The sequence below is a fragment of the Molossus molossus genome, unplaced genomic scaffold (assembly GCF_014108415.1).
Source record: "Molossus molossus isolate mMolMol1 unplaced genomic scaffold, mMolMol1.p scaffold_m16_p_18, whole genome shotgun sequence".
Classification (NCBI taxonomy): Eukaryota; Metazoa; Chordata; class Mammalia; order Chiroptera; family Molossidae; genus Molossus; species Molossus molossus.
The window spans coordinates 56,219,980-56,240,487 of record NW_023425353.1 but is presented as its reverse complement, the minus strand read 5'-3'; the positions used below and the strand labels follow the sequence as shown (position 1 = coordinate 56,240,487).

Genomic DNA, 20,508 nt, shown 5'->3' with positions numbered 1-20,508 from the left:
CCTGCCCTAAAAGAGCTGATAATCTAACAGAAGAGACAAAAGGCAAGTGTAAAGTGTAAAGCCAAAGTGTAAAGGCTAATTTGTGTCCTTCTAAATCCCTATGTTGAAGTCCTAACCCCCAGAACATCAGAATGTAACTGCACTAAAGACAGGGTAATTAAGAGCTAATTTAGTTAAAATGGGGTCAGTCAGGGTGGGCCCTAATCCAATATGCAGAGTGTTCTTATAAGAACAGGAGATGTGGGCACAGACAAATACAGAGGGAAGACCACAGGAGGACACAAGGGCTTTGACATTTCAGCCCCTCAGACCTGAGCAAAGCCTCGGGCCATCTTCAGAATGTCTACAGAATTCACCCGCTTCTCACCACCTCCACTGCAACCACCCGGGCACAGCCACCCATCCCTCCTCCCAGGATGCTCAAACGGTCCCCTGTGTCCCTGCTTGTACGCTACCTCCTACCATCCATTTCAACACAGCAGCCAGAGTGTCCCTTTAAAGGACCCCTTAATGTGGACAGTAAGACCATGTCACTGTGCTGCTCAGATCCCCTGGTTGGGTCCCATCTCGCCCAGAGTAAAGGCAGACTCCTCCCCATGGCCTGAGGCCTGATGTGATCTGCCCACATTCACCAGGGCCCTCACACCTCCTCTCCTTCCATCTGCTCTTACACCCGCCTCCCTGCCCCTCCTCAAACAGGCCCAACACTTCAGGGTCTTGTCCGAACACTTCCCGAAGGAATCCACTTTGCTAACTCCCCACCTCCTTCAAGTCTTTGCTCAAACCTCACCTTCTCGATCAGGTCGCCCTGACCACACCCAGCCTGCACTCCCAACCTGCTTCACTTGCTCTGTGTCTCCTTTGTCCGTATCCCTCATCACCTAACACGCTTTGAGTTACTTCTGTATTCCATCCACCGTCTGTCTCCCTCCACTGGTGTGTAAACTCCCACAGGGCAGGACCCCTGTCTGTGCACAGATGGAGCTGAGGGCCACCAGCCTCAGGCACAGTGGCCACTAAGTACACGTTTCCTAAGTGAAAGGTCGGAAAGTCGCATCCTCCAGCCAGTGGTACAACACCAGCAACTCCTCTTCCCCCAAGAGCCGTCTTTTGTGAGAAAAGGTCACCTGGACGTGCTTCAGCCCCTGTCATCAGTCTGGTCTCCAGTCCTGGCTGCTGCGTGGAACTCCCAACTGACACCTCTGAAACCTCAGGGGATCGTGTCGTGTTCACAGATTGCAGTGAGAAGTCAGAACTCCTTCCAGACACCATGGTACTAGACGCCCTACTTAATGACCCAACTTATCACCTTCCCACGAGCCGGAACTTGCCTCTGCTCCGGGGAGCAGAGGAGAGAGGTGGTTAAGCAAGTGATCCTTCTATTATAATCACTCCCTTCAAAGACTTAGCTGACTCAGAATCATTCCTCAGAAGAATTTTCCGGACAGAACCCCCACACACACACCGCCAATGCCACTCTACCCCAGACACAGTCATCTGTAGCTAATGATGTTTTTATCACATCCTATCTTAATGTGACACACAGCACGAAGGGGAGCCCTCTTTCCCCCACTTCCCCTTCTTGCAGTTAGTTCCCACGCAAACACACAACCTCCAGTACCAGTCTGGACTGGAGTCACCCCTCCGGCCCCCTGCAGTCAGCTCGGAAGTCAGCACTGATGGCCGGCGAGTGGGCCCCGGGTCCAGCGCCCTTGCAGGGAAACACTGTGGCTGGGTCACTCGGCTCCTGTCTTCACTGACAGGCCATCGGGGGCCCTTCCACGTGCAGTTGGATGTGTCCCGGGCACAAATGCCTGGTCGAGCAGCCCTGGGGTGGAGGGACGGAGGGACCTGCCACTACCCAAAGGGTGGCTCCCAAGCCCATCGCTCCTTGAACCATGTGGGGCTCCTTTATTAGGCCAGAGAACCCTACAAGTGGCTTTGGGAATGGACATCTCAGGAGGGAGTCAAGAAGTCGAGGAAAGCAGGAATCGCACAGTTCGGGCCGCCTTGATATGCTGCTTCTGCTTAGAGCCAGTAGTAAGAACAGGGCAGGCCAGCCCTCAGGTTCTACCTGATCGAGTCTCCGAGCACGAAAACCAAAGCGCTGAAGCACGACTCCCAGAGGCCAGTGCGTCCCCCACGGAGCAGGCCAGATGCGGTCTCGAGGGGGGAGGAGGTTCCAGGGTTCCCACCCCCCCCTTCACCAGGCCGCTTCCCTCCTCCACGCAGCCCATCACTTTGGGGGCCGAGGGTTGCGGAACAGAATCTCAGCGTGTACGAGGCATGCTCAACTTGAGTAACATCTTTTTCATTATTTTAAACAGAAACTATTAAACCATCTAATAATTTCAGTCAAAATCAGAGTGCCTCTGAACCAAACACACAAACATAAAAGCTCTGAACCCCACAAACTGACTTTCCTATCATCTGTCAACTGAAACAGCCACGGGAAACACGCAGAAGAGGATCCTGATAATCAAGTATCTCTGAGGACCGGCTGACTTGATAGGAGCAACTCGGCCACAAACACAGCAGACACCATGGTTACTGCCGGGGAGCTCCCTGCGGCTGGTTTGCAAGAGCGAATTGCGAAGTTTTCGGAAAGTTTATGAGCCCGTAGTTAAACACGGCCATTATGAACGTTAAATTGCATTTACGACAAGTGAAGTCAGTCAGACAAGAAAGATAAATACTGTATGAGCTCACATATATGTGAAATAAAAACAATTTTTTTTTTAAAAGCAAACTCATAGATAAAGAGAACAGATTGGTGACTGCCAGAGGAGGGGACTGGGAAAATGGGTAAAAGTAGTCAAAAGGCACAAACTTCCAGTTATAGAATAATTAGGTCCTGGGGGTGTCCGGTACGCCATGCGGACTATAGTTAATGCGACTGTATCATATATTTGAAAGCGGCTAAGAGAGTAGATCTTGAGGGTTACCACCGTAAGGCGTGGTGGCCAGTGTGACGTCCCGCCCTTCGCCACCCCAGGGCGGCCGTCTGCCCCCACAGTGACAAGGCAGCCGTAGTAACTTAAGGTTCACGCGCCCTTGAAAGGTCCTCCAGCAACATAAAAGCACAGCCTCATGAACATCTGCAGCTACTCAGGAAGCCGCTGAGCCTTGCCAGTCCCCCGTCCAGCGCCGAGTGGCTTGTTTTCCTTTTTACATTCATCCTGGATATCGGCTCCCTTGACAGTGGCTGGCACGTGGTTTTGCTCGCCAAAGGTTTTCTGAAGGCCTCTAGACAGGGTGTCCCTCATCCTCACCACCGGGAATGACGCAACTGGACACAACCGGCCCCAACCTGGGCCATGCCTGGGCTCCTTCTCCCTCCCTGTATAGACTCCAAACTGTCCCCCTGGATCCCGGCTCCTGAAGAGGCTCCCAGTTTGCCCGTCAGGCATAGCGCCTGACCTCCCAAAGGGCTGGCTTTCTCGGGGGTTGTGCAGGACTTGGGGATGGAGCACAGCTACACCCAGGCAAATACATACAGACCAGAAAGTGGTGCAGAAATGACAAGACACTTGTATTTATCCTTCAGCACGGGCCGTGCATCCCACACACTCTGCTCCAGCCTCTCACACCATCGATTCCCACGGGTGGGTCTGCAGAGAGGTGAGCAGGCCCCGCCCCGGTGGGATGCTGCCTGTGACCCGCTCCAGCTGACCCGAGTAGCCACTCCCATAAGTTTCAGTTTGACAAGCATGTATTTTGTGCCTATCAGTCTCCAAGCAGGAGTCGGCAGTTCTGAGAAGACAGGAAGTTGTCTTCCTGGTGAGGATGGTGGCATCACCGAGGGCAGTGGCCGGCTGAGGACGTTGAAGACCTGCGGACTGACAGAGCTTTGGAGGACAGACAGACCTTCAGCAGGCAAGAGGGGTGAAGCACAACCCACTGCAGCAGAGCAAGACCAGGGCACAGGGCTTCCCAAACGGGCCAGGGCATGCTTTCCCCGCACGTGGGCAGTGCTCGGCGAAGAACTGCACGTTTGGGAGTTACTCCCCTGGAGTCCTGAGCGCCAGGGAGCACGTTCCAGAGCGGAGCCTGTGTGTCCTCGGTACCTCCCTAGCACTCCATAATTCCCCCCGAACAGACGAGCAGGCTGCTTCTTCAGAGACTTTGGCAAACAATGCGATCCAGTTAGAATTCAATGACGTTGTTGTCTTCAACGTATTTATTTTTACAGTTACTTTCTACTTTGGCATGCGATCATTGGTTTTCTGCGTATAGGAGAATACAAAGTTTCTGTTTTAAATTACTTTAGTTGAGGCCGAAAGTCAGCTGATTTAAAGAAAAAAAAAATGAAATAAAATACCGAAGGAGATATGTATTTAAAACAAAAAACACACACAAAAACTATGCAGGAGGTACATGGTGGTGCATGGATGTGACCAAAACTGGGCCTCTGATGACTGAGAGCCCGAGACGCTGGGGTGAGCACAAGGACCAAGGCGGGGAAGCAGAGAGGCACGTTCCGGGAGGAACGGGGTCAGGGAACATGGGATTCAGGAGATGAGGCTAGGAAGGTACTCTGAGGCCGAGTGGTGGGGAGCCTTGAGGCTGAGGGGAGGTGTGTGGGCCTGTGACCACGGGGATCCACAAAGGTTTCCAGCCCACTTCACCAGAAGGGGCCTGTCCCCAGAACGGGGCTGGTTTGGGGGAGGAGAGGAGGGAAACTGAGGCCTGTGGACTGTGAGGCAGAGAGGCCACGGAAGCAGCTGGAGCAGCCTCGGCTCTGGTGACCACTGTGAGGCCCTGAGACAGCACCGAGCAGTGTGGGGCTCAGCACAGGACTCCGAGCATCCTGCAGGCCCCGCCCCACCAGGGCCAGGAAGAGAACAAAGCACAGGACAAGCAGCTACCCTGGGAGGCAGGTGTCAGCCCAAGCAGTCCTCTAGGACAGAGATACTTATCACCATATAAGGAGTAAAAAGTAGGGGAAAGGAGGAAGGGGGAAAAAAGATTGGAATAGGCTTAAAGAAAAAAACACCTAAAGATAGCCTAAACAAAACACGCCCAGCCCTGGAGCCTGCCTCGCTGTCTGCTGGCCATATGGTGTGCGATAAGCCAGAACACTTTTATTTATCTTCCTCCGCTGTCTGTTAAACCCCACGGACAAGGCTGCGCTGGAGGCGAGGCTGCGCTGTGCCTCGGGCTGTGACAACCAGCTCCCAGTCCTTGCTCCAGGAGGCGGCCGGGCTGTGATCCTACCCCCTGCTCTGCTGCCTGTCTCGGCCCCACAAGAGCCCTGGCCTCCACAGCTGTTCTCCCACATCTGGAGAAATGACAGGCCAGGCCAGCTGGGCCACACTAAAGACAGCCAGCCAGCTCATTAGCGTTCACCCTCACTGGCTTACTCGGCCACTCACCAGGTCCTCTGCTGTGACCCAGACAATACCTAAGAGAAAAAAACTTTTCCTTGTGACTATATGTTATCGGATGCGCCGAGCGCTGCCGAACAGAGGTGCTGCCTCTCGAACCCGCCGCGCCTCGGGGCTTCTGCCTTCCCGATGTATGCAACCACCCCCACGTCCTTGCACGAGAAGATGGTCAAGCGATAACTACGTATATCCGAATTGCGCCAGGTCCAAGTCCACTGCTGTCCCAAATGATCACAGGAAGGTCCGTGTTTGCTCTGCACTCCCGAGCCCTACCCTCCGCCTCCACGCGCTTCTGACCGCCGCCCCAGCCTGGTCAGCCACGTCTTGACCGAATGGAGAAGTGAGGTGTGTGGGGCGGAAGGAGGTCGGCGGGCGAGTCTTCCACAGGACGCCCAGTGAAACGTGAATTCAGATCGACAGCAAGTACATTTTATTTTTAAAGAAACCGTTTTAGTTGTATTTCTCAATTACAGTTTACATTCAGTATTGTTTTGTATTAGTTTCAAGTGTATGGCATAGTGGTTAATCATATACTTTACAAAGTGTTCCCGATACGTCCAGTACCCACCTGCCACCACACACAGTGATTCCAGTATTACTGACTTTATTCTGTGCTGACATCCCCATGACTATTTCCACAAATAAATTTTAATATAGGTATATCACATGCACTATTTGGGATATACTTCTACTAAAAAAAATTTATTGGTTGTTTACTTGAAATTTAGGTTTAACCAGAAATCCTATATATATATATATTTTTTTTTTCTTTCTTTATTGATTTGAGAGAAGAAGGGAGAGGGAGAGAGATAGAAACATCGATGAGAGAGAACATCAACTGGCCGCCTCCTGCACGCCCCCCACTGAGGATTTGGCCCACGACCTGGGCATGTGCTCTGACCGGGAACCGAACCAGCGACCTCTTGGTGCATGGGTCGACACTCAACCATGGAGCCACACCGGCCGGGCAGAAATCCTGTATTTTCATTTACTAATCTGCCCACCCTGAATATCAGGAAGCAGCAGGGCAAAGGCCTTGGGCCGCCCTGCTCTTCCCCAGTTAACCCTCGGAGGCTGCCTCTGGCCTGCCTCTCCGTCCTGCCACCCGGAGCGCTCTCTGCGGTGGCCTTGCAGGCTCCGTGTGGCCCTATCTTGCGGCCAGGACCTCAGGTAGCTACACAGGAAGGGCCACCTCTCAGCCAAAGCGGCAGTCAGAGCCCCGAGGAGAGCCTCCGGGGAAGACCCAGCAGGAGGAAGGCCAGGGCAGAGGCCCCTCCTCCAGGAAGTATGCAGACACCAAGCACAAGTACTTAAAGACCTGACAGCAGGACGAGCCCGTCCCGGGCAGCCTCACACCCCAAGGGCACCCACAGGCCTATGTATTGTACCATCTAGAGGGGTGGGTGGCTGGCTGGTTGGCTTAACATGAGCATGAACTGTTTTATTTTTTTTTTATAAGAGAAAATTTAGTTATAAAGTCATGGAAGTAGCATAAGTGAGTGGTAGAAGAAATGGGCCCAGGAACCAAGTTACAGAGGCAAAGGGGGGGGGGGGGCTTGGAGCTGAGGAGAGAAGGGTAGAAGCCACATGTCTTGGGTGTGGGGAGGCGGGAGAGGGAAAGGCTCATGCTCCTGGAGGGAGGGCGAGCTGCCGGGTCCCCCCTCCCAGGGGCTTTTAAGGGTGGGGATGAACCGTTTTATAAATGGCTTTCACCCGGGTCCTTAGGGCAGCGGGTCTGGGCAGGTCCCAGCATGAATCCTGGCAGGAAACATAACCCAGCCCCAGTGGAAAGCATCTCGGGGCCATGGATTCACGGGCTCTGGGCCAGACCAAGTGCCGAGGATGTGGGGGCATTTCTCTATATACAACCCAGAAACATCTAGAAGCAGCTGGTATTCTCCTGTGCCGGCACTCAATGCAATAATAGAATGACACTTCATCCCCAGTCTGTGGACCATGTTTGTTATCATTCAGAAAGCCACTGGCTAATAATATTAGGTTCAACTATATAAAATTTTTGTAAGTCAAGAATGTTAGAATATTGGCAATTACATATAGCCCAACCAAGTAATAATGATAATAGGGCTTAGCACCTGCTGTGTGTCAGGCCACATAAAAGGTCCTTTGAATGCATTCATCGTGCAATGTTTAATTCTTACAACCCCCTTCCAAGGTAAGTATTACTGTGCCCATTTCAGAGATGCAGAAACTGAGATACGGAGAGGTCAATGTATTCTTCCAACTGGGTCTGCGTGACTCCAAACCCCACATTCATTTCACCTACCATGTGGCCTGGTCATGGGGTCCTTCCACCTCCTCTGTTCTCTGCCTCTGCCTGTGGGTCAGTGGCTGGTCATCCCTGCAGCACTGGGCACCGCCAAGATTCCCACCCTGCCATCGCCTGCCTACACAGGAGCCGCTCTGTAGCTAATCAAAGTCTGGCCTCCTGAATTAGCAGCAAAGTGTATTTAACAAACAATTTCAAGAGGAGAAAAACATTTGAGCATTTATTTAGAGTGAGAGGGGAAAGAAGCCAAAAATGCACTCCTAAAATAAACAGAAAGTAATCAAGGGAGAAAAATCTAGTCCAACCAGTTCTAAAACGCCTTAACCATGACTTTGAGCATATGTAGTGGACTAATGAGAAGGCATCAGGTACAGTGCGATCCAGCATCATGCAGACCCAGAAGCATGTGCTTCTGTGGCTCTCCTCTGAGAAGATTACTGAGGCTCATCAAGGAGAGAGGGAGAGAAACCTCTCAAAAGAACAAGTCAAAGACAGAGGATCACTGGTCTCCTGGCCCACCATAACCCCCCTCCTCAGGGGCTGAGACCAGCACAATAATATAAAGGGCTGTCAGAGTCGAACTTTAAAATAAGAAAAAAGGAATGTTCTCCTGCTTGTGAAATAGGATTTTGGGAGTCAGAGCACACGTAATGCACAATAAAAGTAGTTTCCATAGTTCCAAATGAACATCTGTGGACATCAAAGTTTGAGGATGAAAAGGAGGACTGACCTTCACATGGGCCACATAGTGATGACACGTCTCCTCCATGTGGACCAGCTGCAGCTTCTCTGAGACCTGACCCACAGACTCTCCCAGCAACACAAAGTAGACCCTGGGCAACTGGCTCTTTTCCTTTTTGGCCACATCAGCCGTCAGCACGTAATTCAGGCCTGCCAATAAATAAGGTCAAAATGTCAACGAGGGTAGGCACGCAGTGACAAGGCAACCTCCACTCCTCCTCCCAGGATCACAAGCACGTCTCATACAACACCTAACCCTCCACTGTGCAGAGGCCTGTCGCCCCAGGTCAACGCCTTCCCAGAGAGAAGCATGCAGCCAGGCGCCCCCTGCCCTCCTGCTCATGCTCTGTGCACCGCACTTCGTGGCTCTCCCCGATTTAAACCTCATGAGTTACCAACTGAGCCACCAATGCACACATGGACAATTAGCTGTGCCCAACACCATGAGTGCCCTGAAGAGCAGGCACCATGTAGAACCCACGGAACGTCACTGGGAGCTGCTGAAATCATCAGGGTAGTGTACTGATGACGTCTGTAAAGCAATGGGATACATGCCCAACACGAGGGAGAGATCATCCCATCATTCTGACTCATATCACGGACGTTGAGTGTGCTCTATAATCCCTGCGTCTATCGGACCATGCACCACCCATGGTCCACTGAGTTGGACCGTGTGCCAGGCACTGTGCAGGCAGAGGACACATCAACGAACCACACAGGCCAAATGCCCTGTCCTCACAGAACATACACTCATGGAAGCTCAGACACAGGCTGAAGCTTTCTCCCCAGGCATCCACGTTGGGGGATCACATGTTGTATGGTACCTACCATTTTAACAAAACCATGACCACCACGGGGCTTGTACTGAGGTGCCCTCCTGAAAAGCAAAACTCATCACCTACTATGGGTAATGCCAGTGGGCAGAGCCGGCTATGACACTGTCTGGGATTTTTTTAATGGTCACAATACAGAATGCACACTGGATGAACCCAAAAGGTTCCGCCTCCATTACGTGAGTCTGTTAGGAAACACAGGACAATGTGTTTTATTGGGTAAATATGGCTTTAGTATTGAGAGAACTGTTTCACTGCTTGTCTGTATCAAAGAACCCCATTCCCGAGGCCAGCCCCTTTGCAACACGTTATTTTTAGCTGCTTTGTGGGGTTCAGCGGGATATGACATTTGTAAAGTGAGAGAAAAGGAACTCTCTGTCCGTAAAATGACCATATGAGACTGCTGAGCAATGGGGAAGCGGAGGACCCAGCCCCTGCCCCGTCCCCACACCCCAGCCTCTTCGAAGCTGGGCTCTGCCATCAGTGAAAAGCAGCCTCACGCCCATCAGCACGGCACTGACGTTCGGGAAGCCAGGCACCAGGATGGCTCTGGCTTTGAATAACATCACAGGACTCAGCCGCCAGGGGAGGGATGAAGCAGGAGAGAGGAAAGTGACCTGCACTGGCATTCTGCAGCTGCCACAGGGCATGTTTTTGATGCATTTAATGGTTTTCCTGGGCCTCTGCCATCTCAGGCAGCTTGCCATGTCAAGCCGGCGGATTCCTGGTCAGCAAGGGCTAGTCTGACCCAACTTATTTATTTGAGCAAACAGCTGATTTCCAAGGCAAGGCTGGGCCACCAGGAGGGACTGTTAAGAAGAGAATGCATGCAGGAAAGTACTTCAACAGAGAAAACAGGGGCCAATAAAGTGCTACACCCCGACTGCCTTGCTGACAACGGCAGGAAAGGGGGTATATGCATAGACCATCAAGCCTTTAGGGCAATTCTCGGGACCATCTGGTCCAAAACCCTCATTTTTCAGATGAGGAGTTGAGGCCTCAAAAGCTAACGAGGCTCGCTCGAAGCCAGAGCCCTCCACCTCGGAGCGGGATCCAGACCTCTCCGCATCTGCAGCGCGGCTATTCCACCCGATTCTTGGTGCATTTTTTTTACATGATTTGACAAAAAAACAAACTCATATTTTTTTAATGCACAGACAGCAGAACCAAACAAGTGCCAAGATCTAGAGCTGAACTCTGTCCCGTTTACTTTGTACTGGTCACCACTGCTCTGAGCAACCGCCAAACAGTAAGAAAGGATGAGTGCAAATGAGGTGAGCTTCCAAGTTCCCTGGAGCAGGATCAGAGCTACAGGTGGGCGTTGATGGGAGATGAGCCGGAGGCCCTGGCTCTCCTCTGCAGCCCACTGGCCTTCCTCCCAGGGGAGCGCCACGGCTACCCTCCAGCGGGAAGGGTGTCGTGGGGAGAACACAGGGTCTGACCCATCTTGCCAGCAGTGAGCTGGCTGAGCTCAGAGCAAGCCTGGGTGGAAATGAGCACAGGAAAGTAGAGCGGATGATACCAGTGCCCCACCCACGTCCTCTTGGCTTTTCCCATTTCCCCGCTGTCCAGCCTGACCTGCAGCACCTGCAGCCCCCTTCTGCTGGCTCTGCCCACGTGCGTGACAGGCCAGAAGACCCAAGAACTCAAGTGCCCGGAGCAGCCTCAGTACTGTGTGACCCCAGCTCCCTCATCCCTTGGGTGGGGAGACTCTGCGGTATGTTCCACACTGATTCCCGGGGTTCCCTGCAAAATGCACCTCCAGCCCACACAGTGCCACGTGCTCAGTAACACACCCTCTGTTAGGCAGCTATGATGGTTTATTTTATGTGTCAGCTTGACTAGGCCATGATACCCAGATGTTTGGTCAAACAGCGATCTGGATGTCACGGCAAAGGTATTTTTTAGATGAGATTAACATGGGGGTTGGAGGGAGAGATAAACCAAAGAACTTATATGCATATATGCATAACCAGTGGACGCAGACAACAGTGCAGTGACGGTGGGTGGGAGCGGGGAGAAGGGTATCCATGGGGGGGCAGCTGTAATACTTTCAACAATAAAGATACATTTTAAAAAGCATTTAAATCAGTCCAATGTGAATAAAGCAGATTACCCTCCATCATGTGGGGGGGCCTCATCTAATCAGTTGAAGACCTAAAGAGAAAAAGACTAGATCTCCCCCCACCCCTGCCAAACAAAAGCCAGCATCCTGCTTCCAGACTGCCTCCCAGCTGCAGTATCACTACACGTGCACCCTCTGGTTCTGGTCCTCTGGAGAAGCCCGGCCACGGCCGCTGCCCTCCCTTCCTGCCCCGCTGCCCCACTTTCCTTCTGGGGCTTCCTGGGATCACTTCCCAGACCAGCGACCTGCAGTCGAACCCCTGCCTCAGGCTCTGCTTCTGGGAGAACCCAAATTCAAATGGGGCGAGGCGGCAAAACGGAATGAATGCCTCTTTCAATGTGTGCCAAGCACTGTGCTGAGTACTTGACAAATACCAACGTTAGTCCTCCAAAGCCCCGTCTCACAGAATCACTGACCCAGTACATCCCTCTGGGGCTCAGGGGGAGGGGAGAAGCAGCTCGGTTACCAGAAACTGGGCCGAGGACGGCGGCCACGCTCTGCAGGGTAGCACGTGGCGTGCACCACGGTCACCCGTCAGACGATGCCGCAAGGCTCAGGCAGACCATCGCAGACAGACCGAATTACCCACTCCACCGAGTGCAATCGTTTTGGAAGCTTTTCATCTTTAGAATTGCCTACTTAATGCTTCTCCTTGATTTCAAATTTACTTTGACGTCTTAAATTACACAAAAAGAAGTTAGCTCCGTATCAAACTCTCTCTTCTGGAAGAAAGCAGAAGAGAAAGCAGCCAGGAAGAGACACGATGGCAAACCCAGCCCGGTGAGGAGGGTCTCGGAGCCGCCAGGCAGAAGGGCAGCGTGTGCCGAAGCCCCGAGCTCGGCTGGAAGTCTGAAACACCACCCACCCCAAGTGTGTCTGGAAGGGAGCCCCTCAGAAGGGAAGGGGTTGCTGGGGAAGCAGCCAATCAGCCTGCTCGGGGAGCCGGCTGGCCCTGTGGGAGGTGGCCTAATGCAAGCCAGCCGGGCCAGCGTCCCGGGAGGGTGCTGGTTCTGATTAGGGTCCTCTCCAACAGCACACTTCACGTCTTCAGGTTTGCCTTCTGGCAGCTTGTGTCCATGCCATGTCGAATGATGTCATGTTGATGGAAAAGCTGATCAGCCCCAAGTAATGCTTCCAGCCGCCTCCTTCCCCTGCCCCCAGCTGGTTCCCAAGGGCCCCCTGGGCCAGGAGGGGGCCAGCTGTCTCGCATCAACTCTGGCTCTGGTCTCTCCCAGCGAGTTGATTCATTCCCTTTCTCCGTCAGAACATGATTTCAGCAGTGAAATTCTACTAATAAATTCTCCTTCCAGAGTTACTCTGAGGTTCCCTTAGAGTCTCCCAGGAGAGGAGGGGCAAGGGTATTTCCACTTTACTAGCGTTCCCAAGTTTTCTCCCCCATCAAAGGAGTAAGTGGTAATTATGAGACCAGGTTATTTTATTCCTCGTACAACACGGCTTTGCCTCATTATCCCGTCTCCACGCTTCACAAGAAACCAGAAGGAGCTAAGAAAAATGCACCCCAAAAGCCAGTGGGAGGGTCAGGGATCAAGTCGCCTGGTTTCAACCTTACTTCCTTATTGGCATGGATGACCTAGGTGCCCTCTCAGGACCTGGGCTCGGCTGCTGGTCTGGAGAGGTACCTGGACGTTCATGCTTTGCCCGCTGACTGAGGGTCCTGAAAACCTGGGGCCGCCAAACCAGAGCACAAAACACACCATTTAGGGCTCATCCCTTCCTGCTTTTCCTCCAGGACTCTAGTCAGAGCCCAGGACTGCTGGCTCATCCTCAGCCTCCAGAGAGCGAGCGACAGGCTCATCCTCAGCCACCAGAGAGTGACAGGCTCATCCTCGGCCTCCAGAGAGCGACAGGCTCATCCTCGGCCTCCAGAGAGCGACAGGCACATCCTCGGCCTCCAGAGAGCGACAGGCACATCCTCGGCCTCCAGAGAGCGACAGGCTCATCCTCGGCCTCCAGAGAGCGACAGGCACATCCTCGGCCTCCAGAGAGCGACAGGCTCATCCTCGGCCTCCAGAGAGCGACAGGCACATCCTCGGCCTCCAGAGAGCGACAGGCACATCCTCGGCCTCCAGAGAGCGACAGGCTCATCCTCGGCCTCCAGAGAGTGACAGGCACATCCTCGGCCTCCAGAGAGCGACAGGCACATCCTCGGCCTCCAGAGAGCGACAGGCACATCCTCGGCCTCCAGAGAGCGACAGGCACATCCTCGGCCTCCAGAGAGAGAATGACAGGCTCATCCTCGGCCTCCAGAGAGCGACAGGCACATCCTCGGCCTCCAGAGAGAGAATGACAGGCTCATCCTCGGCCTCCAGAGAGCGACAGGCTCATCCTCGGCCTCCAGAGAGCGACAGGCTCATCCTCCGGCCTCCAAGAGCGACAGGCACATCCTCAGGCCTCCAGAGAGTGACAGGCTCATCCTCGGCCTCCAGAGAGCGAGCGACAGGCACATCCTCAGCCGCCAGAGAGTGACAGGCTCATCCTCAGCCTCCAGAGAGTGACAGGCTCATCCTCGGCCTCCAGAGAGCGACAGGCTCATCCTCGGCCTCCAGAGAGCGACAGGCACATCCTCGGCCTCCAGAGAGAGAATGACAGGCACATCCTCGGCCTCCAGAGAGAGAATGACAGGCACATCCTCGGCCTCCAGAGAGCGACAGGCTCATCCTCGGCCTCCAGAGAGAGAATGACAGGCTCATCCTCGGCCTCCAGAGAGAGAATGACAGGCACATCCTCGGCCTCCAGAGAGTGACAGGCACATCCTCGGCCTCCAGAGAGTGACAGGCACATCCTCGGCCTCCAGAGAGCGACAGGCACATCCTCGGCCTCCAGAGAGAGAATGACAGGCTCATCCTCAGCCTCCAGAGAGTGACAGGCTCATCCTCGGCCTCCAGAGAGTGACAGGCTCATCCTCGGCCTCCAGAGAGCGAGCGACAGGCACATCCTCAGCCGCCAGAGAGTGACAGGCTCATCCTCAGCCTCCAGAGAGTGACAGGCTCATCCTCGGCCTCCAGAGAGTGACAGGCTCATCCTCAGCCGCCAGAGTGACAGGCACATGGAGGCTTCAGCTTGGCCAGCAAGTAGTGCAGGCCTGGCCCATGGGTCAAGAACAGAGCTCTTGGGGGCAAAGCATTCACCACCCTGACTTATGGCATCTGGGAGGCTCCAAGGAGCCACAGGCCATGCCCCAAGCCAAGAGTGCAGTGATGAATGAGACTTGGGATGGGCAGGCCTCTTGCTTGGTGCAGTACGTTATAAACCTGTCCTTGAAGTCGTCAGAGTTCGATGCTGTGTCTGCACCCCAACACTGAGCGAACGGCCTGCCACACAAAGGGGCTCAGACACACCCGGCGGCAGCAGCATCATCGGCTGTTGCTGTCTCGATCCTCTGTCTCCCTCCCTCTGGATCGCAAGCTCCACATGAGGACAAAGACTCTGCCCAGCCTCTTCTCTGCTCTGTGCCCAGGACCAAGAACTTCATAATGAGGTATTCATTGACTGACCCAACAGGCGCTCTGGTAACTCCACGGGACTGGATACTTCCTGTGCTGCTTTTGGAAGCTGTGTCTCACTCTGAGATGCCAGGATGGGGCTCTGCAAACTCATCTGTTTTGCCAGTGGCTCTCTGCGGGGCTCTGACAAGATGGAGCGCTCAGGGGAGGCTGCAAGGCTGAAGGAGGGAGAAGGAGCTCCCTCCTTCCCGCCTGCTTCCCGTTCCTATCAGCTTAACTCAGCATCAGTTTTTCACTGCAGCTGGCTCCAACAGCAGTAAATTCAAGTTTCAGTTTTTTCCCCCAAGCCAGCCTCCTTGCACCCCTTCGGAAACACCAGCCGCACAAACTAGCAGCCCTGATTCCAAGCTTTGGGTCCTAGCCCCGCAGAGTCTCTTCTACCAGCTTCTAGGTTCTGATACCCCAAAGGAGTGGTCCACCCCAAGTGTCACCTTTTCCCTTTGTTCCCTTTGACCAGAGGTGTTCAACCCTATGCCACCTGGAAGCTTCTTAAACCACAGGTTGCTGGGCCCCACCCACAGAGTGTCTGATTCGGTTAGAATTTGCATTCTAATCAGATCCCACATGCTGCTGCTGCACCTGGTCCTGGGACAACACCTGGTGCAGACCTAGAAGCGGTGGCTGCTTCCTGCAGTTACTGCCAGGTCCTCTGTGACCTGCTGGACCGGCCCCCGGTGTTCAAGCCCCTTTGTTAAAATAACTGGTGGGTTTCTGTCTTCCTGACTGGGGGCCAGGGCAGAGCCACCCCTAAGAGTCCCCACAGTATTGCCAGAAGCCACAGCATCCCCTAGTGGCTTGGCTAATCAGTGGGCCCTGAAGACTCCTGGGACCCAGTGGGAGCTGTGGTTCTCCACTGCTAAAGCAGAAAATGAAGAGGTGGATGGAGTCCCTTTCCTAGAGACCCCTCTCTGCATATGCCTGAGCCCCACCAGGGCCCAAGGGAGAGAAGAAACCAGAGACAAGGCAATACCATCAATCTCTGGCTCCCAAACCATCCCCTGAAGGTGCCCGCAGGTTGATGCCACTGACGATACCCTGCCTGCCTGCTGCTCAGAGGCCCCAGCACACACTGGCACCTCTTCCTTGCACTGCCCAGGCTGCGCTGCCAAATGCAGCCATTCTGTGGACATTCCACTCGGCATCTATGGCCAAAACCACCACCGCCAAGGCTCCTCCGCAGCCGCCAGCAGCGAAACGGGGAAGGCTCAGAACCGGAGCCCCAGCCCTAAGCGCCCAACGCAGGGGCCTGGGCGCCGGCACTGAGCCAGCTGCAGCGCTGTCGCTGGGCTAGGAGAGCGGAGGATGCCCATGCCCTGGACGTGCCCCCGCCCATCCTCCATCTGGAAACCTGGTCTTCCCAGGGGTGCAGAGCCAAGGGGCTGCCTTCTCTGCCGAGCTCCAGGACACCCCACCCGTGGCCAGACTCCCACAGCTACCTGACAGGCACCGTTCACCTCCTGACTTCCCATCCCATTTCCACAGGGGATGCTCATTTCCTCTTCTCGAACTTTCCACAATCCCACCGCCAGCTCCTTTGGGGGCAGACCTGTGCACTTGTCCCTTTACGGGGAAGACTGAGATGTGGTTCATTTCCCTGACCTCCAAGGGAAGAAGAAAATGCCAAGGATGGATCATTTTCTGCACTGCCCTCCCAAAAGTCTTCAGTTACTATCCTCTTTAAGCCTGAATCTTAGAAAACATGGGGAAACACCCCCTTAGACGGTTGATTCTCAACCTTCCTAACGCCATGTCCCTTTAATACAGTTCCTCATGTTGTGGGGACCCCCAACCATAAAATTATTTTCGTAACTAATTTTGCTACCGTATATCTTAGGCAAACCCTGTGAAAGGGTCGTTTGACCCCTAGAGGGGTCGTGACCCTCAGGTTGAGAACCGCTGCCTTAGACTATAAAGGAATGTTTGACTTCATCGATGAACGCTTGTGGCAGATGGAGGGGAGGGAAGTGACCTCAATTGGGGTCCACTCCTGCGCAACATTCACCACCCTAATGTGGACATTAGGGGGCTGCTCCCCAATGCCCATGAGGTGCATCCTGTATGGCACCCACCAGCCTGTCTCTTCCATTAAAACTCAACACTCCAAGAACCATGGCTAAACATTGACCCTCATTATAATTCTGCCTGCAGGTCAGTGGAAGGGACCCCAGTGACTGCAGTCAGTGACTGGGGATAAGGAAGGGCCACTGGTTGGGAGTCACCCACACATCCTCCTTCTCAGCTCCCAAACCTGCAAATCAGAGTGTGTTCTAGCTCTGCCTTGCGCTCTGAAATCCCTCTTGCTCAAAACTCCCAGCTTGGCTTCTCCTCTGTCCCAGCTGTACCAGTGCAGTGTCACCAGCCGCCACAGGGATGCGGACAGTGAAGTTGTATATACAGTCGGGATCAACACCGTAACACTGTTATTCCCATGAGAAGTTCCACGGGACGTGCCTGGCACACGCAGGGGCACAGTAAACACTGTCAAATGAACACTGATCAACTACTCACCGCTTGTTTTATTTTAGTGTTCTAGAACAGTTCTGCTTATTTTTATGCACACCAAATTTGATCTTCAATTCAACAATTCTTTGGAATGCTTTTAATGGAGTCCAACTACATCATGAGTTGGTATTTGATAGAGGACACACCATCTAATTAGGCAGAGGTCACATGAGTCCCAGGACCAACAGAAAAAAAATATTTTCTTCCCTGGCCAGTGTGGCTCAGCTGGTTGAGCATCACCTCATACACCAAAAGGTCACAGTTGCATTCCCGGTGGAGGCACATGCCCGGGTTGCAGGCTCGATCCCAGAAGGGGGTGTGCAGGAGGCAGCCGATCAATGTTTCTCTCTCACATCTATGTTTCTCTCTAAAAATAGCAATAAAAAAATATTTTTAAAAAATTTTCCGCTGGAGACTGTGGTGTCTTAAATAATTAGTAAAGTGGCAAGAAATCGTTTGGGGAAAGCAGAACTAAGTATCATCAGACCAGAAATCAACTCCTGGCTTTACCAATAGCTATATGATCCTGAAAATGTACCTTTTTCTCACTGGGCTGCTCACAAAAAGTTTGTTAACCCTCTCTCACTAACCAAGTCCCAAGTTCATGCATGGTATGTTTACATCCAATTATGAAATTTCTAAGTCCTTTAAAAAAATCTATATGAAAAGTACAAGGTTTGATTGTTGAATGTATTCAGTCCACCTGAAGGTCAAGATAAAGTGCCAACGACACCATTAGCCTAGAAGGATTCGAGTTACACAAGGTGGAGCAGTCCAGGTGCAGCTGAGGCATGGACCAGCACAGGGAGGTGTGTGTGCATGGCTAGGGGTGTGTGCATGCACACGTGTGCACCGGAGCAGTACCTCTCACACTTAACTGTGCACACGGATCTAGAAGGATTCGAGTTACACAAGGTGGAGCAGTCCAGGTGCAGCTGAGGCATGGACCAGCACAGGGAGGTGTGCATGGCTAGGTGTGTGTGCATGGCTAGGTGTGTGTGCACGCATCTTGCTGAAATGCAAGTTCTAGTCCAGAGGTGCCGAGTGGGGCCTGAGAGTCTGCATCTCTAACAGGCTCCGGGGTGCTGGGGCTGCTAGTCCAGAAACAACACTAACATGTCTAAGAAAGTCAGTGAGTCCAGGTCCTTATCGGCGTTTTTTCTTTTTTTCCCCCTGAAACTTCACTTTCTATTATTAAATCAGCCTTTTGAGTGAAAACAAAGCAGCTACTAATCTGCACAATTGCTCCACATCATTTCCTACAGGCGCTCACACACACGCTGAGCCCAAATCCACACCGATCCCAGCGTGTTCTGGGGCTCGAACCGGTCTTTGGAACTGGGCTAGCAAGTCGACCTTCCCGGCCAGAAACAGCAGAACGGCTGCCACTGGCCAGGGCAACGCCTGCCTCTGCTCAGTCACCTGCAGCCGACAAAGCAGCCGCCCTCGGCGGAAGCCAGGCCGTAGTCCAAGTCGGCATCCCAACCCTACCAGCCATCCCTGTCTCCGCTTCCACACGAAAGGGCCTAAGACACTGACATCTAGCTGCTGCTGCAAGGTCACGGTGGGGTGGGGTGGGGGTCGCAGAGGCAGGGGTTGTGTTAAATTGGGAAACCAGGGTACACAGAGGAGACAAGGAACCTCAGAGGGAAAGGGCCCAGCCTGTGGGCCTGCTGCCTGCCAGACCCCCCGGGCTGCACAGCCGGCGGGAACTCCAGAAACACCCCCGGCTGCCACAACCCCCGCGCCCGCCCAGCCTGCATGGCCCTCCTGAGCCCCGACGGGCGGCTCCTTACCGATCTCTCCGGGAACGTGCCTGCCGTGGAAGCTGAAGCAGGCGGTGACATTCAGGCAGTTCACGGGCTGCTGTCCGTCGCGACACTGCGGCGCGGTGATGTTGATGGACACCGGGAGGAAGATGGAGACCTCCACCGTGATGACGGGTCTCGCCCTGCAGGTCAAGAGAGGAAGGCGACTTAGTCGTGTGGAGAAGCGGCTCCCAGAACCAAACAAGAACGAAACCGACAGGCCAAATCCTCGGCCTTCAGCCCAGCACTCCAAGTGTGAAATAGCTCGAGAGAAAAGGGCCAGGGTGCCCCGTCAACCCTTGTTTCTGGTTCTTCAGCGCATTTCCTAATAAATGAACGGTTAGCTTCGCAATACGAAAAGCAGGTTGGCTGTTAATAAAACACATCTGGTTGAGGCCCTACATGAACCGCCAGATGTTAAGGGATTATTTGAAGCGTCACCAGTGAAGTTCCGATTCCCATTTCCTTGGGAAGAAATGGATGTATTTACGTGGAGCTGGCCCGTGGGCGGCACGACGTGAGAAACAGAGGCACGACCGAGACTCCCCCGCGGCGGTGACCTCCGCTGGGAGCACGAGCCGCCAAGTCCCAGTCCCATCGAGCAGGTCAGACTTCCCCTTCAATTCGTTAAGTATTTTTCTGAAAGAACTTGACTAATGGAGTCCCAGCTGGTAACAGCCAAGCACTTCAGAGCTGATGAGATCAACCCGCCTGGCCTCAGGACCAAGGGAAACCCAATTAACATCCACTCTTAAGAGGGACGTGGCCCACCCCCAGAGCTTGATGGATGGACATCACTGCTGCGAGTCCCCAGGCTGAAGCCGGCCACTCCGCTCTCCCTGCAAACATCTGCTCAGACGCCGTTCACCGAAGCAGGGGCTTGACCTTCTCCTCCCCTCCAGGCCTCACAAAGAGACCTTTTTACCTCTACGGAGTCCTGGCCTTCACACAGGCGGTGACATAATGAGATTAAGGGGCATTAGCGGCCTGAGAACAATGACCTTACTTGTGTACCGTGATCCCTCAAAGAGTGCCCAAGGTGACAAGACAGATGGGAACAATGACTAACACCAACTCTAAGGGAAGAAAGGATTAAAGAGACCTCGGAGAAAAAGGAGCAAGGGGACCAGGGCTCAGCGGGGTCAGGGGCTTTCACCCCTGCCAGAGACGTGGGCCAGGAGAGGATGTGACAAGTACAAGGGGACTGTGGGACTCCCAGAGCAAGCCCAGCTAAAGGACCAACAGAAGGTGGACAGCAGCAGTGCCTGGAAGAAGCCCAGTATGCGGGCCTTCCCACTGGC

The 20,508-nt window shown here is 53.7% G+C and overlaps 1 protein-coding gene across 1 annotated transcript in view; it reads right to left on the bottom strand.

Moving 5' to 3' along the window:
* Window positions 1-20,508, bottom strand: part of ITGA9 (integrin subunit alpha 9) — a 288,355-nt gene that overhangs the window by 196,082 nt on the left and 71,765 nt on the right. The window contains exons 14-15 of the mRNA XM_036267254.1: window positions 19,196-19,350; window positions 8,405-8,565 (exon numbers count right to left, since the gene is read on the bottom strand). Coding sequence (XP_036123147.1) covers window positions 8,405-8,565; window positions 19,196-19,350 — 316 coding nt within the window. The remainder of the gene's footprint in view (window positions 1-8,404; window positions 8,566-19,195; window positions 19,351-20,508) is intronic.